Raw genomic sequence first — 14045 nt, 5'->3', positions numbered from 1 at the left:
AAAATACATTAACACATTTAAGCAAGTGAGTAGCCTCATTGACTCATTTGTGTGCTTAACATTTAGAGCTGGTTGGAAATTTCTGAATTTTCATAAACATTCTTGGGAAAAATATATTCCTACTTTTCAATCACCTTTATTAAAGCTATTCACATGCTTGAGTGGTTTGGTAGGTCAGCACCTGCACGCTCAGGTTTCTGTCTTGTATTTTGCCCATTGAACTTGTTCTTGATCATTATTTTTACAGAACCCAGCATAATGGGGCCCCAATCCTGCTAAATATTTACCTTTAACAATAAATTACACAGGGGCTGCCCAAAGTATGTGATACCGAGAGCCACATTGGTCACAAAGATGGCACCTAATCTGCATGTAAATGTAAAAGAATTTTTAAAATAAAAATAAATGTGCTTGGGCTTGGATGGGTAGATGAATCAAAATTACCTTTTTTTTTTTTTAATTTTGCTAGGAATAAAGCGTTGCAATTGATCGGCTTTGACCTCAGGTTTCCAAAGGTGAAAAGTCAAAGTATTGGTGCAGTGATTAAAGCACAGTAAGGGGAGTCTGGAGACTTGGAGTCTCTCCATCTCTGACACAGACTTACTGTGTGACCTTGGGCAAATCACTTAACCCACCTGTGCCTCAGATTCCTGATCTTTAAAATGGAGAATGCACTTTCCTACTTCATTGTCACTTCCTGTTTCTAAACTGTCGCCAGATAGAATAGGAAAGTGAAGTATTAACAATAACCTGAAATGAAGGGCTTGAGTCTCCTTTTGCTTATGCTGGTTTACCAGCAGCAGAGCTATGTTGTCTTCAGTGAAGTAATTTCTGATTTATACTGAGTGAGAGGATCACCAAGGCCCTCATGTTCAACAGATTCATTTTACACTGGAACCAGAACAGGGGAAGAGGATCTGACCCTTTCCTTTTTGAGTCATCTGTGTTGTGGGATATTAAGCTGGTCCAAACTGACCTAAGCGAAGCTTCATTAGGCAATCCTTTCATGTGCTGCACTTTGAACCCTGTCCCCTACCTCTTTGCACTGACGGGAGCCATAGGTGCTAGAACTATGGAGGTGTGGGGGGTGCGGCCGCACCCCCTGGCTTGACATGGTTTCCATCATGTACAGGGTTTACAGTTTGGTTCAATGGCTCTCCGCACCCCACTACAAAAATTGTTCCAGCACCCTTGACAGGAGCTCCATTACCAGTAAAACTTGGCAGCCTCCTCAGCACCGCTGTGTTGTACCAGGCTGGCTGCTGGGTGAGAAGGAAGCAGCCTTGGAAGTTGGTGTAATATACCCTTGCTTTGCTACTGGAGGCTGGGAGCATCTGCCAGTTCTTGCCAGTCCAAAAGTCTTGAGGGTTTTTGTTTGAATGTATCTGTTTAAAGAGAATTCAGTAGAGGGGGAAAAACAACTGAAACGAAATGTCTCTTTTCCAAGGGATCTCTATTCTGAGATTGGGGAAGGAGGGTATAATCAGCTCTACACATCCTCATCACAACAAATTAAAACAAGCTAAAAACTCCGTATACATTCAGTTTTCATTCATTTGAGAAGTTTTAGATCCCGTTTGGCCAGCAGCACTTTTAGGTAGACTGTGGCTAGGAATTCCAAGCAAATGTGGCTCAGTGACTTTAAACCAATACGTGTCAAATCTGATCTTAAACCAGTTCTTATTTGAGTTGGGATTGTAGGCATTTTCCAACGATCACCACTGCAGAAACAAATCAATAGGTGGCTTGTTGTGTACATAGTTAGAGGGGAATGTTGCTCAATGTGCATAGCTCTTTTCAATTAACAGTAATGAGGACACAGCTGTCTGAGCCTGAAGCCAGTATTTTCAGAGAATAATTCTCAAGGATTTTTCCTCCATTGGCTTCTGTCCAGTACCAGTTCTTTGTTTACAAATGAACCAAAAGGCCACGATGTTTAGACAAGAATTACCTTGGTTTTAATATTGTGGTAAAGCCCGTTGGCACATGGCCAAACTCAAAATCAAATGAAATTTGAAAAATAACATTCTCCCCTGATAAATCCTTAACTTCCACAAGCCCAAGCATCACAATCTTCCAACCAAGCAGGAGTGGACAACACCCTCTTTTAGGAGCCCATCAAGTCTGCTCCTAAAGCAGCTGGCAGAGGGATATGCAAGGCTCACTCTTTCTGAGAATGCGTACACAGCTCTTGTAAAACTCCCAGTGCCTGCAGGCCTGTAGCATTACTGGTGGAAGCTGAAGCTCAGACTTTGATCCAGAAGAATCTGATCACTAGGCCACCTAGAACTGTCCAGCACTGCAGACAATTTGAACTTCTGCTTCCCAGTCAGAAGTGATCATGTCTCGCCACCCTCCCTGCAAACACAGTGGGTGCTGCTATATTATTTTCCTTCTTTCCTGAAAGAATTGCCTGCTATTTATCCCTTTCAGAACCCTGTGAAATGCTAACTGACTGACGGAAGTTTTATCAGCTGGGTTCAGGGCAAGAGGTATCAGATTGCCAAAGGAAGACAAAACATTGCAACCTTCAGCGTAGATGAATGTAGCTTGCACAGAGCAGGGGCGTGATGAAGCTATCTACAGCCATAGCACCTCGGGCTGGGAACCCTTTACATCTCATAACTACACAACTTTGGATCTCATCAGTCCTTGAATGGGATATCTCAAACTAAAACCAAAGTATTGGGAGAAGTAAGTTTGTGATTAGGTATCACACAGCCAATTCTCAGCATGGTGTTAGAGCAGTGGTCCTAAAACTTTTTCTGTCGCACCCTGCCCCCTTACTTGTAATGGAATCTGTCCATGCCCCGCCCCCAGGAGCTGCGGCCAGAGCCAGGGCTGGGAACGGAGCTGGAGCCGGGCTCCAAATCTGGGGTTGGGGTCACGGTTGGAGCTGTGGCCTTGGCCGGGAGTGGGACCATGTCCGGGGCTGGAGCTGGGTCCAAAGGTTAAGGCTGGGGGGTGGGGCGAGAGCAGAACTGGGGGCCCAGTGGGTCTGGGTGGCGCTCCCTCCCCACCCCCTGTGGGGGCTTGCCTGGGCCCTGCCATGTCCCCCCAAATGTTCGTCTGTGCTCCCCTAGGGGGAGAACCCCACAAGTTGAGGACCACTGTGTTAGAGGGAACTTCCAGCATTACAGTGGCCCCTGTTATTTGCATCTATACCTGAGGTCCTGATCTCTTGTGGACAATAAAGACCCCATAGCACTTTCTGGGAAAGTAGCCTCAACATCCAGACTGAATTCCCAATGTGGGTAATTACATCTGGCATACCTGAAATTTCTCTTGCATTTTTAATAGAATCATTCATTTAATAGCCAGCTGAATAGCTAGGTAGTATTCCTGCTCAATGTTTAAAACAGCTGGCACATTTCTCCCCAGAGGTGACTGAATTTCAGTGGCAGGGTGCATCAGGGTGAAAGATACCATTATCATTACTTGCAACTTGATATTTGCACACATCTGTTTTTTTGACTACCTTAATTTCTATTTAATATCTCCTTTGGGTTGGTTTCTTCTGATAAACTGTACTTTAAAATATGTCTACTCCCCTTTTCACTGGCTATTGTGATCTATCAACAGCCTCTATCATCTTTAGCCTGCCAAAGGAACTCTTGGAAAAGGAGCTCTTAATGATTCAGTTAAAATGTACGGTCAAGAAGTTCACTCATTAGAGGAAATGTAAACTGACCACCAATTGGCTAAATCAGTTGGCTGGACTGTTTGTGCTAGTGATTTCTCCAGGCTCCCTGGGGCTTGAGAGGAGTAATAGCAACACACACACACACCCTTTTCTCGTGTTCTAGTCCCTAATGGAAAAGTCTTATAGAATTCAATAGGTGATTAAGCCAATAGGATTCTATGGAAATGTAAAAGTGTTTTATACATATTACTCCAACATCCTATATATTTAACAGAGGTTTCCATAGTTCTTTTAAAACGATGCTATAGAATTAAATAGTAAAGCTATAGAAAAGTTAACATTTTTCTATTGAGTTCTATAGGACTTTTCTATATGGGTTGGTCTTTCTTTGTGTCCAGACCCACATTTCATCCCATGCAGCAATGGGATAATATGCCCTTTTGCTAGAAGTATGTCCCAAGACACTGAAATAATTAATAATGTGGTTGTCTGTGCAACTTTGGATTCCAGCTGCAACCTCTTTCAGCTACCATTGCTGATGCAATAGAAACTGTCGTTCAGTAAATAACTTCACAGCAGCTGGGAGTATTCTATCCAAGCACTCATCTGGCTCCCATCACTGTAGTATTCAGTACGGACCTTGGAGTCCTGCGGTGATATACTTATGTAAGTGTCAGACATTAGGACACAAAATTGATGTATTTATTCAGCTGAATAAATACAATTTGTTGCCGATGAAGATGAAAAGATGGAGATGCAAATTTTCTGCTAATTAATTTAATGGGATTGGTACACTGAATATTATAATAAATGTTCCCCACCACCACAGGACATCCTGCTCCCTACTGTTCTGTCACATTGTGGCTACTCAGAACTTCACAGGGGGAGCAGGGAAATAACTAAGATCCTTGTGCTCCAAAACTAGGCCACTGGCACTTGAGCTATAACACAGAGAGACGCTATTCTGATTCCATCTACTCCAGGCTAATGGCATGCCTGCATTCTAGCCAGTTTATTACATACTCTTATTTAGACAAAAATCTTCCCGGATAACATGGGGTTCAAATCATTTCTGACCTTGATATAACAAATCTGTGGCGACACAGAACTGCACAAGTGTGAACTTTTTGGTGGGCAAGAACTGCCTCTCATCGTGCATTTGTACACGATGGGCCCTACCCTGGTTGGGACCTCCAAGCACCATTGTAATATAAGTAACACCAGCAGCAGGGCTAGCGCTCCGCTCTGAAAGCACAGCCTCTTACCCATTGAGCTATTGCTTATTATCAGCATTATTTCTGCAGTGCTGAAAGGGTGCTAGCTAAAGGAGACTCTCCATTAGCTGTCAGAGATATTGAGCCTAGGACACACAATCAAGCAGTTCTTATATTAGCCAGTAGGAGCAGTGCTACATATTAATGATTACCAATATTCAGTGTACAAACTCAGGCTGACCATCTATATATAGAACTGCTTTAGCCCTAGCAATCAACTGTTACTATAATGTAAATGGGATGCAGAGTTAAAATGAATTCAAAAGTCAAGGGCCAGTTCTCAGACCCTGAAATTTGCAATTAAACAGGTGTATAGGGAGTTGGTCTTGGATAGTTTCCAGTCTCAGCTGGGCTGGCTGTCCTTGGAAAATAGCATTGACCCCACACAGCAGCAGTTTGAAGTTGGCTTCAGTCTGCACTTTAGGAATGTGGCATTGTTATTTTCCCCTTTCTTATCAACTGTAATTATCATGAGAAAAAAACCTTCTGAGAAAACATGTGATTTCACTGTGTAAAAATCTACTACCAAGGAAATTATTTTCTCAGTGTCCAAAAAAGGAATGGTGGAGACATTTAGGGAAAGAGCTTTGTTCCAAATAATCTTGGAACCAATACCCATGTCCCAGAGCTCGTCTGTTTAGTCCTGGCTTGTGATTATTCCTATAAACAACAAGAAGACATTCATTCTATTTATTGTTCTAAAAGTGAGCTGCCAGTGTTTTAAATTACCAAACCATCTCTATTAGTTAGGGAGGTGGGAAATGATGCTGGGAACCTGCAGTCCCTCAAGTTGTTGCAAGAACATTGGAAGATGCTTCCCTAGCACCTGGGTAAGCTCCCGTGGCCATGTTGGTTTAATGGTGGGAGCCAAGGGGGAAAAGAGAGGAAAAGTAAAACCCTAAAAATAAAACACCCCTGAATCAAAACATCTAGAAGAAGGGAAAGTCCGTCTGCACTTGTCTTCTCTATAACATACATCCACCGCTATGCAGGGCATCCCCACTCGGATGACTGGGACACTCACACTCACTCTTACTCTTACTCTCTCTAAAACAAACTGATCAGAGGAGCTAATCGTTTTTTGTATGAAAAGATTTTTTTCTTCCAAAATTGGCCCTCTCTCACAACCAGAATTTTTCATTAAAAATTGTTGATATTGTTGTCCCTTTCACCTGAGCAGTTTAGACAATATTCAGGGCCTTAACAAGCTGTTTCCATTGGCAGGTGTTTCTTGGGTACAGCCCTTTTCATTTACAAAGAATGTGCATGAAGTCCTGTTTCCCTGAATGCCGTAGAACAAATAACAGCATTTTCATCAGCAGCAAATTGTATTTATTCAGCTGAATAAATACAATGTCAATTTTGTGTTATAATGTATGACACTTATATAAGTATTTCTCCGCAGGACTCCTAGGTCCGCACTGAATATTATAGTGATGGGAGCCAGATGAGTACTTGGATAGAATACTCCCAGCTGCTGTGAAGTTAGTTAGTGGACGACAGTTTCTATTGCATCAGCAATGGTAGCTGAAAGAGGTTGCAGTTGGAATCCAAAGTTGCACAGACAACCACAATATTAATTATTTCAGTGTCTTGGGACATGCTTCTAGTAAAAGGGCATTGATATTATCCCATTGCTGTATGATATGAAATGGGGATCTCCAAATCCCTCCATATCACTGTTCCATTTCAGTGCCACTCTCATGACGGCCTCTCCTGCTCGCTAATGTTCTCACACCCATACAACACTTGCTAAAACAATTCCCTAGGTCCTGTGTTTGTAACTAGTTCCAGGGATCCCCCTCCGACTACATGGCTGAGCCCTGCTCAGGATTTGCCATGCAGCCAATTGCCTATGGCAGTAGCTTCTATTGTCTCCAGCTACCTCATTCCAATAAGAGGTTTAATTGCTCCTTCCCGTTAGCCTGAAAGAAGGGTGCTTAGAATATCCATTGGCTTTAACCAGGTCTAGGATTGAGGGAAGCCATTAACACCTTCCAGAATAACAATATTATCAGCATTTTCTGATTTTCAAAGTTTTCCAGGCTTAGAAGGAAGAAAGAGAGGGTGATTGTTATGTCTATTTCTGAATACTCCAGAGGAGCTCAGATATTATGGTGATGGGGCTCCTGGGTACCTAGGTAGATAATATGCCTCTCTCATGGTAATTGATTCATGAATTTTAAATCAGAAGGGACCATTATGATAATCTAGTCTGACCTCCTGCATCGCACAAACTGTAGAACCTCACCAATAATTTCTACATCAAGCCCCTGTTTGTTACTGAGCTCTAGCAGATCTATTACAAAGATAGTCTGTCTTGACTTTAAAATTTCAAGCAATGGAGAATCCACTTAGCTAAGTTGTTCTGATGGTTAATGAGCCTCAGTGTTAGAAATTTGCACCTTATTTCTATTCTGAATTTGTCTAGCTTCTCGCTATGCCTTTTTCTGACAGATTGAAGAGCCATCTTCTATCAGAAACCTCTTCCCTGTACAGGTACTTGGAGACTGCGATCAAGTCACCTCTTAATTTTTTTTTGGATAAAGTAAATAGGTGGAGCTCTGAAGTCTCTCACTGTAAGGCGTGCTTTCCAGCCATCAAATGATTCTTGTGCCTCTTTTCTCAACCCTTTTTGATTTTTCAACTTCTTTTTTGAAGTATTGACACCAGAATTGGACACAGTATTCCAGTAATGGCCTCACTAATAATATGTACAGAGTTAATCCCACCCTGCTAATCCTAACTTGATATTCCCTAGCAGCATGCAAGGATCACATTCACCCTCTTACCCAGGGCCGGCTTCAGGGTTTTTGCCGCCCCAAGCAGCAAATAAATAAATAAAAGCCGCGATCGCGATCTGCGGCACTTCTACCGCCGCTGCTTCAGTTTTCAGTGGCAATCTGGCGGCTGGTCCTTCGCTCCAAGAGGAACAGAGGGACCCGCCGCCAAAGAGCCGGGTGTGCTGCCCCTCTCCGTTGGCTGCCCCAAGCACCTGCTTACTGGACTGGTGCCTGGAGCCGGCCCTGCTCTTACCTATAGCATTTTACTGGGAGCTCTTGTTCAGATGGTTGTCTACCATTACTCTTTTCAGTGTCATTGTATTCTAGGATACTGTCTCCCATCTTGTGGGAATGACGTGGGTTCTTTGTTCTTAGATGTATGACCTTGCATATGTCTGTATTAACACGGGTTGTTCCATGAGCTCACCTTACCAAGCAGTCTGTATAACTGACCTGGCCCTACCATTATTACTACTACACCAATTTGTGTCATTGGCCTTTTACCAGTGATTTAATATTTTCTTCCAGATCATTAATAAAGTTGTTAAGTAACACTGCACAGAGAACAGAGCTGTGCAGGGCTCCACAAGAAACACTCCCACTGGCTGATGATTCACCATTTACAATTATTTTGAGATCTGTCAGTTAACTAGTTTTTAATCCATTTAATATGGGCTACATTGATTTTGTGTAATGCTAAACTGACATTATCCTATTCTCCCTGATTCTTTTATCGGGGGTTTTCTCTCTATGCTGTGGTGTCTTGTTATATTGTTGTTACAAGTGATCCTGGACCCAATCCTGTGTTCTTTGTGCACCTGAGGCCATAGAAATTAAAATAATCATCATGCATTCTGTTGAGGAGTAGCATCATTAGGGAGGGATGGTACCAGCTTCCTGTTTGATTGCTATGTTTTCCTTTTTATATTTACAACATATTTTTTTACATGTTTGCATGCATTGCTTTTTTTAATAAAAACCCAGTGAGTTAATGTTCATTTGAATTATGAAAGTAAATACAACATTTTATTCATTATATTATAATGTTGTTGATTTCCAAGGTACCAATCCCCACAGCAGCCCGGGGCTGGATTCATAAAGGGGACTTAGGCACTGCAACGCTCAGTGTCTCACCACCTAACTCTTTAGAGACTTTGCTGCCCAGTGTAATCCCTGGCCCTGAGTTATGTGCCCAAACTCCCCTAGACAATGCATGGGGAGAGTTAGGTGCCTAAGAAAGGGATTCTCAGAAGCCAGCACACATTGAGCAGAGAACTGCCTAAGCTGATCCAGGAGTAAAATGCAGAGGATTGGGGCAGGATTTAAGGTCCAGATCCACAAAGGGACTTAGACACCTAACTTCCATGATCCGGGCCTTAGGCGCCTGTCTCTGGTCAGAGTTCTCCTGGAGTTAGGCATCTAAGCCAGGTCAGTCCTTTCCTGTGAAAAACCAGAGACACCCACCCTACCCAAATCCTGGTGGATAGGGCACCAACGTGAAATGTGAGACCTGTTTTCAAATCCCTGCACTGCCTGATTTGGCTCAGAGACTTGAACTCAGATAATCCATGTGGGTGGGATATAAATACTGTGTGTAGCACAGAACAAGCAATAGTTATGCTGGTAGAGAGCCTTTGAACTTCGTTGAACTTTTGTAGGGGAACTTGACGCATAGTAGCTGTGGATCCTCATTTACAGTTCGATCCTGCACTCTGATGCATCACTTGCAGTGCCACTTACCATCTTAGGAAATCAGCTACTGCATTTTTTGAGACACATGAGAGAGAGTGCGGTCTAAGCGAAAGGACTGAGAGCAAGGAACTTCTGAGTCCTGATCCCAGTTCTGTCTGTGTGATTCTTCAACTGCTCAGCCTCAATTTTTCCATTTGTAAAAGGGGGATAGTAATGTTTATCCATCTTACAGGGTTCTATGAGGATTATCACTATAATTAGTATTACAGTATCACTTAGAGGAGCCATTCAAAAGCAAACCTCATTGTACATAGGTGCTGAACAGAGGGGGAGAGAATTCCTGCCCTAAAAAGCTTGCAGTGTAAACAAACAAGAGAGACAAGTTGTGTGTGAGAGGAAATATTATTAGTCTCACTTTACAAATGGGAAGTGAAGCCCAGAGAGATTCAGGCCCAGATCCTCAAAGGTATTTAGGCATCTAACGTCCATTGAAATAAATGCACATTAGATGCCCAATTACCTTTGAGGATGGGGCCTAAATAAGTTGACTAAAATAACAAGGGGACTGCACTAAAGCAAGTCCCAGTCCAGTGGTTTAACCACAAAACTCACCACCCCCTCATTAATTAGGTCATACTTTATGAAGTATCTGGAAAGGAAAATCACTAGCAAAGTGTTAAGTATTATTGATTCTATATACATCATGGTGTGTGGAGATAGCAGGAAAAAGCCCAGGGAGCACGCACCTAGCCCTTTGTCCTTGTATTGAGAATGGGATAGAAATAACATGCTCTCCAACTAGAAAAGGAAGTGACTTTCACAGAATGCGCTACAGTTATATGACTTTTACTTTTAATTTTCCACTGTACCAAAGGATGCCAAAGAATGTCCTTGGCATGGTTGAATGTATTTTTCCTGCAGGTATTTAAGTCCAATGTATTCAGTATGGGCAACCTGTCTATGGGTCACTATTTTTTATAGGTAGTTTTTGCTCCGGTTGGTTTGCTTTTTCCCTATTAAATGTTTAATTTCATCTTTATCAGAGCACCAATCTGAGAGATGATATGGAGTTCTCACTGCCTGTGCCTCTGTGCTAACAGGAAGGCTGGGAACAGGCGGCAGCTGCTGCAGTGCTGCCAGTCCCTCTGCACCTGCCATCTCCCTGCCCCATCTTCTTTCAAGGATATAGGCAAAGGTTACTAAATTCCTGGGCAGCTATTTTTCCCAGGCTATAACTGTCATCCATCACTTAACAAGCCAACGCCATGTAAATACAGGCTGGCAGACATGAGCATTACATATTATACTGGAATTACTCTATGCATTTGAACTGAGAAGGCAACTTGCCAAATAATATTTATTTTATTCCACTGACTGGGGCTTTCAAAGTTTTAAATGTGCATCATCGGTGGGGCTTGCCCTGGAGGAAGCCAGCCAAAGAGGTGGAACATAAAGGTTGAATGTTTATATTAAGACCTAATCCAGGGCTATGAAGCTGCCCATAATGTTTACAGTTTTCATGGGCCATTATGTTGCTGCCCCATGCAGTTCATACCTGCCTTCTGTGTGCAAGGCCAGCCTTACCATGCAAGTCAATCAGGTGACCCCCATGGGTAGCAAAATATAAGGGGCAGCAAAATGTTTTGGGTGGGTGACTGCACACTAGTAGAAGTGGAAAATAGCTAGTTTTCCTAAGGTGGCAAAAGCATTGCTTGTAGCCCTCGCTGTCCAAATTTTGCTTTCAAATGGAAATAGAGGTTGAATTGTCTCCTCTACCCTGGCAGAAGACTATGGTTTGAAAGTAAGCTAAGGACTCTTCCCAGTAGGTAGTGGAGACAGACAACAGCAGTGATGCCTTCATTTCTAGAAATAGGTACATTCCATGTAACTCTTTAGCAATCTCCTCACAAGGCCAACGCATAGAGCAGAGCTGATTTCAGAGCAGCCCGCTGCTTTAGGTGAAGGTAAGTCTTATACCTGCTTCAAGTACCTGAGTTTAGAGGGGTAGGGGAGCTACTGTGCATAAAGAATGAAGAGAAAACCATGAAGGAAGGTCAATATTCTTCAAACGCTATTTGCACCACATAATACGTTGAGATCCTCCTCCTGCCCGCACTTTGGACCAAACGGTGCCTCTGCCATTAATGGCACTGGGAGTTGTGAGCATAGAATGAGGGCATGGCCTGAATGCAGCCTTTTGTGAGGCGCAGGGCCAAGCCCCGCCAAGAACTTACTGTGGGCAACAGCAGTCATGGCTGGTAGGGTCCCACGTTCCTGCTTTTAAAATAAAAAGCATAAGTAAAAAACTGAATGCATTTTGATGAAAAACACATTACCATAATTGTTATCTGTTATCTGTATTTGGCTGGTACCCACAATGTGCAGTCTACATGTAGAGGAATATACAAGCCGTACCCCCAAGGGTTTTCAGTATACTAAGACAAATAACATATGACAGCTGTGGAAAGTGTGATCCCCAGCTTACAAGCAGATTTCAGTCATGACACAACAAAGTTGGGGTTAACAAAACAGCAAGGGAGGGTTTGAGGGAGTAGCATCAATATGATGACATGATAACTCAGCAAAGGCCAGCGCACAGTATGATGGAATCAAGAATAATTTAAAAATCATCAATAAAACATAGATATCTAAGTTGGCTGAAAGAATCTCACCATTTATCATCTGACTATTCCATTTCTGATCTCTAGAGCCAAACACAATGCCAGAAACACTGGGAAAGATATCAGACAAGGAGGGATTCAAATTGAACTTATGACTCTAAAAGGCATTTTTAATCAATCTTCTTTGTATGGCTGATGTAGAGCAACAACTATAATTTTACATTCAGATGGTTAAGCCACATAATTGCGTCAAGATTAGTGGAGGGTATCACTGTGATGCCGCCTTCGTATTTGTGAATCAGGCATTGAGTTGTTATATGTTCCATGGTCTGTTCTGGGTGACGACAGTTGCACACTGGAGAGTCTTTAATTTTCCATTTGTGCGGCAAGTATCTGCATCTGCCATGGTTTGTGCAGATGCAGTTTAGGGTTGCCCATGAGCTTCACAGGAAATCAAAGCCACAGATCTTCTGCATTGGGTATTTCACAGGGTGTTTGAAACTTCTTGTGAACTCTCTTTGACTTTCCAAACTTCAGAGTTGCAATTGCATTGGTGAAGGTTAAACACATGGGTCCAAAAGGGCTTAGGAACTTCAAGTGGCAGTGAGGGACATTGTTAAGGCCCTGGTGGATGTGGAGACATGCGTTTTCTATGATCTGCTAGAATTCCCAAAGTGTTGAAGCATTGCAGAGAATGGATTGGGGAGCACCAGCAGCCAAAGTGTTGGGATCAACTTGAGGGTTCCAATAATGCAATTTTTTAATCAATTAGGTTACAGTATCTCAGTTTATATGAATATCGAATTATTTGCAAACAAATAAAAAAAAACCAAAGAAGGTGGTAATAAAATGCCAAATGCATTGAAATCAGTAAGGCTAGTTAATGTTTTTTGAGTGAAACATTTTCCTATTAGAAAGACAAGTGAGTAAAGTAATACCTTTTATTGGACCAACTTCTGTTGGTGAGAGAGAGAAGATTTCGAGCATACACAGAGCTCTTCTTCCTCTTTGAAAATAGGGTTTCACTGAAATTTTCAATAGGAAATCAGGGAAATTGAAATGAAATGTTTTTTTTTGGTTGATATTAATCTTTGCAATTAAGCCACCAAAAATGTCCGGTGCGATGGAAATTCCATTTTTTTGATCAGCTCTAGGAAACAATCGCTTTTATGGGATTGATTCTGCAGGGATCTGAGCACTTTCTGAGAAGTGTGGAGTACCTTCCCCACTGACTTCAGCACCTCACAACTTGGAGTTTTGTATGGATTTCTGTGCAATGCCTCAAACACTGAGTATGTTCAACTTCCTTTGATTTCCTCTCAGATTCATCCTCTGATATATTTCAAGTGTCCATACAATTAAAATAAACTCAGCATTTGTTTTAATAATTATATAAAGCTTTGTTGGTACATTTCTGTATTTCAGATATTGATGAATGTGCTTCCGAGTCACACCAGTGTAACCCCACCCAGATCTGCATAAACACTGAAGGAGGATACACCTGCTCCTGCACTGAGGGCTATTGGCTCTTAGAAGGCCAGTGTTTAGGTATGTTCTTCTGAAGTGTTGATATATATTCTCTAGAGCAGTGTTTTTCAAACCATGGGTCGCGACCCACTAGCAAGTCGCAGCATGTAAGGCGCTGGGTTATCTTGCTCTGGTCAGCACCGCCGACCGGGACATTAAAAGTCCTGTCGGTGGTGCTGCCCAGCTAAGGCCGGCTAGTACCTACCTTTTCTGACACCGCACTGTGCCCCAGAAGCAGCCAGCAAGGGGACCACGGGGCTCCGCGCTCTGCCCCTGCGCAGAGCACTGGCTCCGCACGCCCATTGGCCAGCAAGCAGCCATGGGAACTGGGGGGGGGGGGCGGTGCCTGCGGGCGAGAGTCACACGCCTCCGCCCAGGAGCCAGACATGTGCTGGCCACTTCAGGGGCGCAGTGTGGTCTGCGGTGCACACTGGCTGTGCTGCTGACCAGGAGCCACCGGAGGTAAGTCTGTGCCCCAATCCCCTTTCCCAGCCCTGAGCCCCCC

At 43.0% G+C, this 14045-nt stretch overlaps 1 protein-coding gene across 2 annotated transcripts in view; it reads left to right on the top strand.

Moving 5' to 3' along the window:
• FBLN5 (fibulin 5) overlaps window positions 1-14045 on the top strand; it is a 59053-nt gene that overhangs the window by 21325 nt on the left and 23683 nt on the right. For both annotated transcript variants that reach the window (XM_024206006.2, XM_024206005.3), the window contains exon 5: window positions 13439-13561. In XM_024206006.2, the coding sequence (XP_024061774.1) occupies window positions 13439-13561 (123 nt within the window). The remainder of the gene's footprint in view (window positions 1-13438; window positions 13562-14045) is intronic.

This window comes from Terrapene carolina, unplaced genomic scaffold, assembly GCF_002925995.2.
Source record: "Terrapene carolina triunguis isolate 2854851 unplaced genomic scaffold, T_m_triunguis-2.0 Scaffold96, whole genome shotgun sequence".
Taxonomy (NCBI): Eukaryota; Metazoa; Chordata; order Testudines; family Emydidae; genus Terrapene; species Terrapene triunguis.
This window is presented reverse-complemented; position numbering and strand designations above follow the sequence as displayed.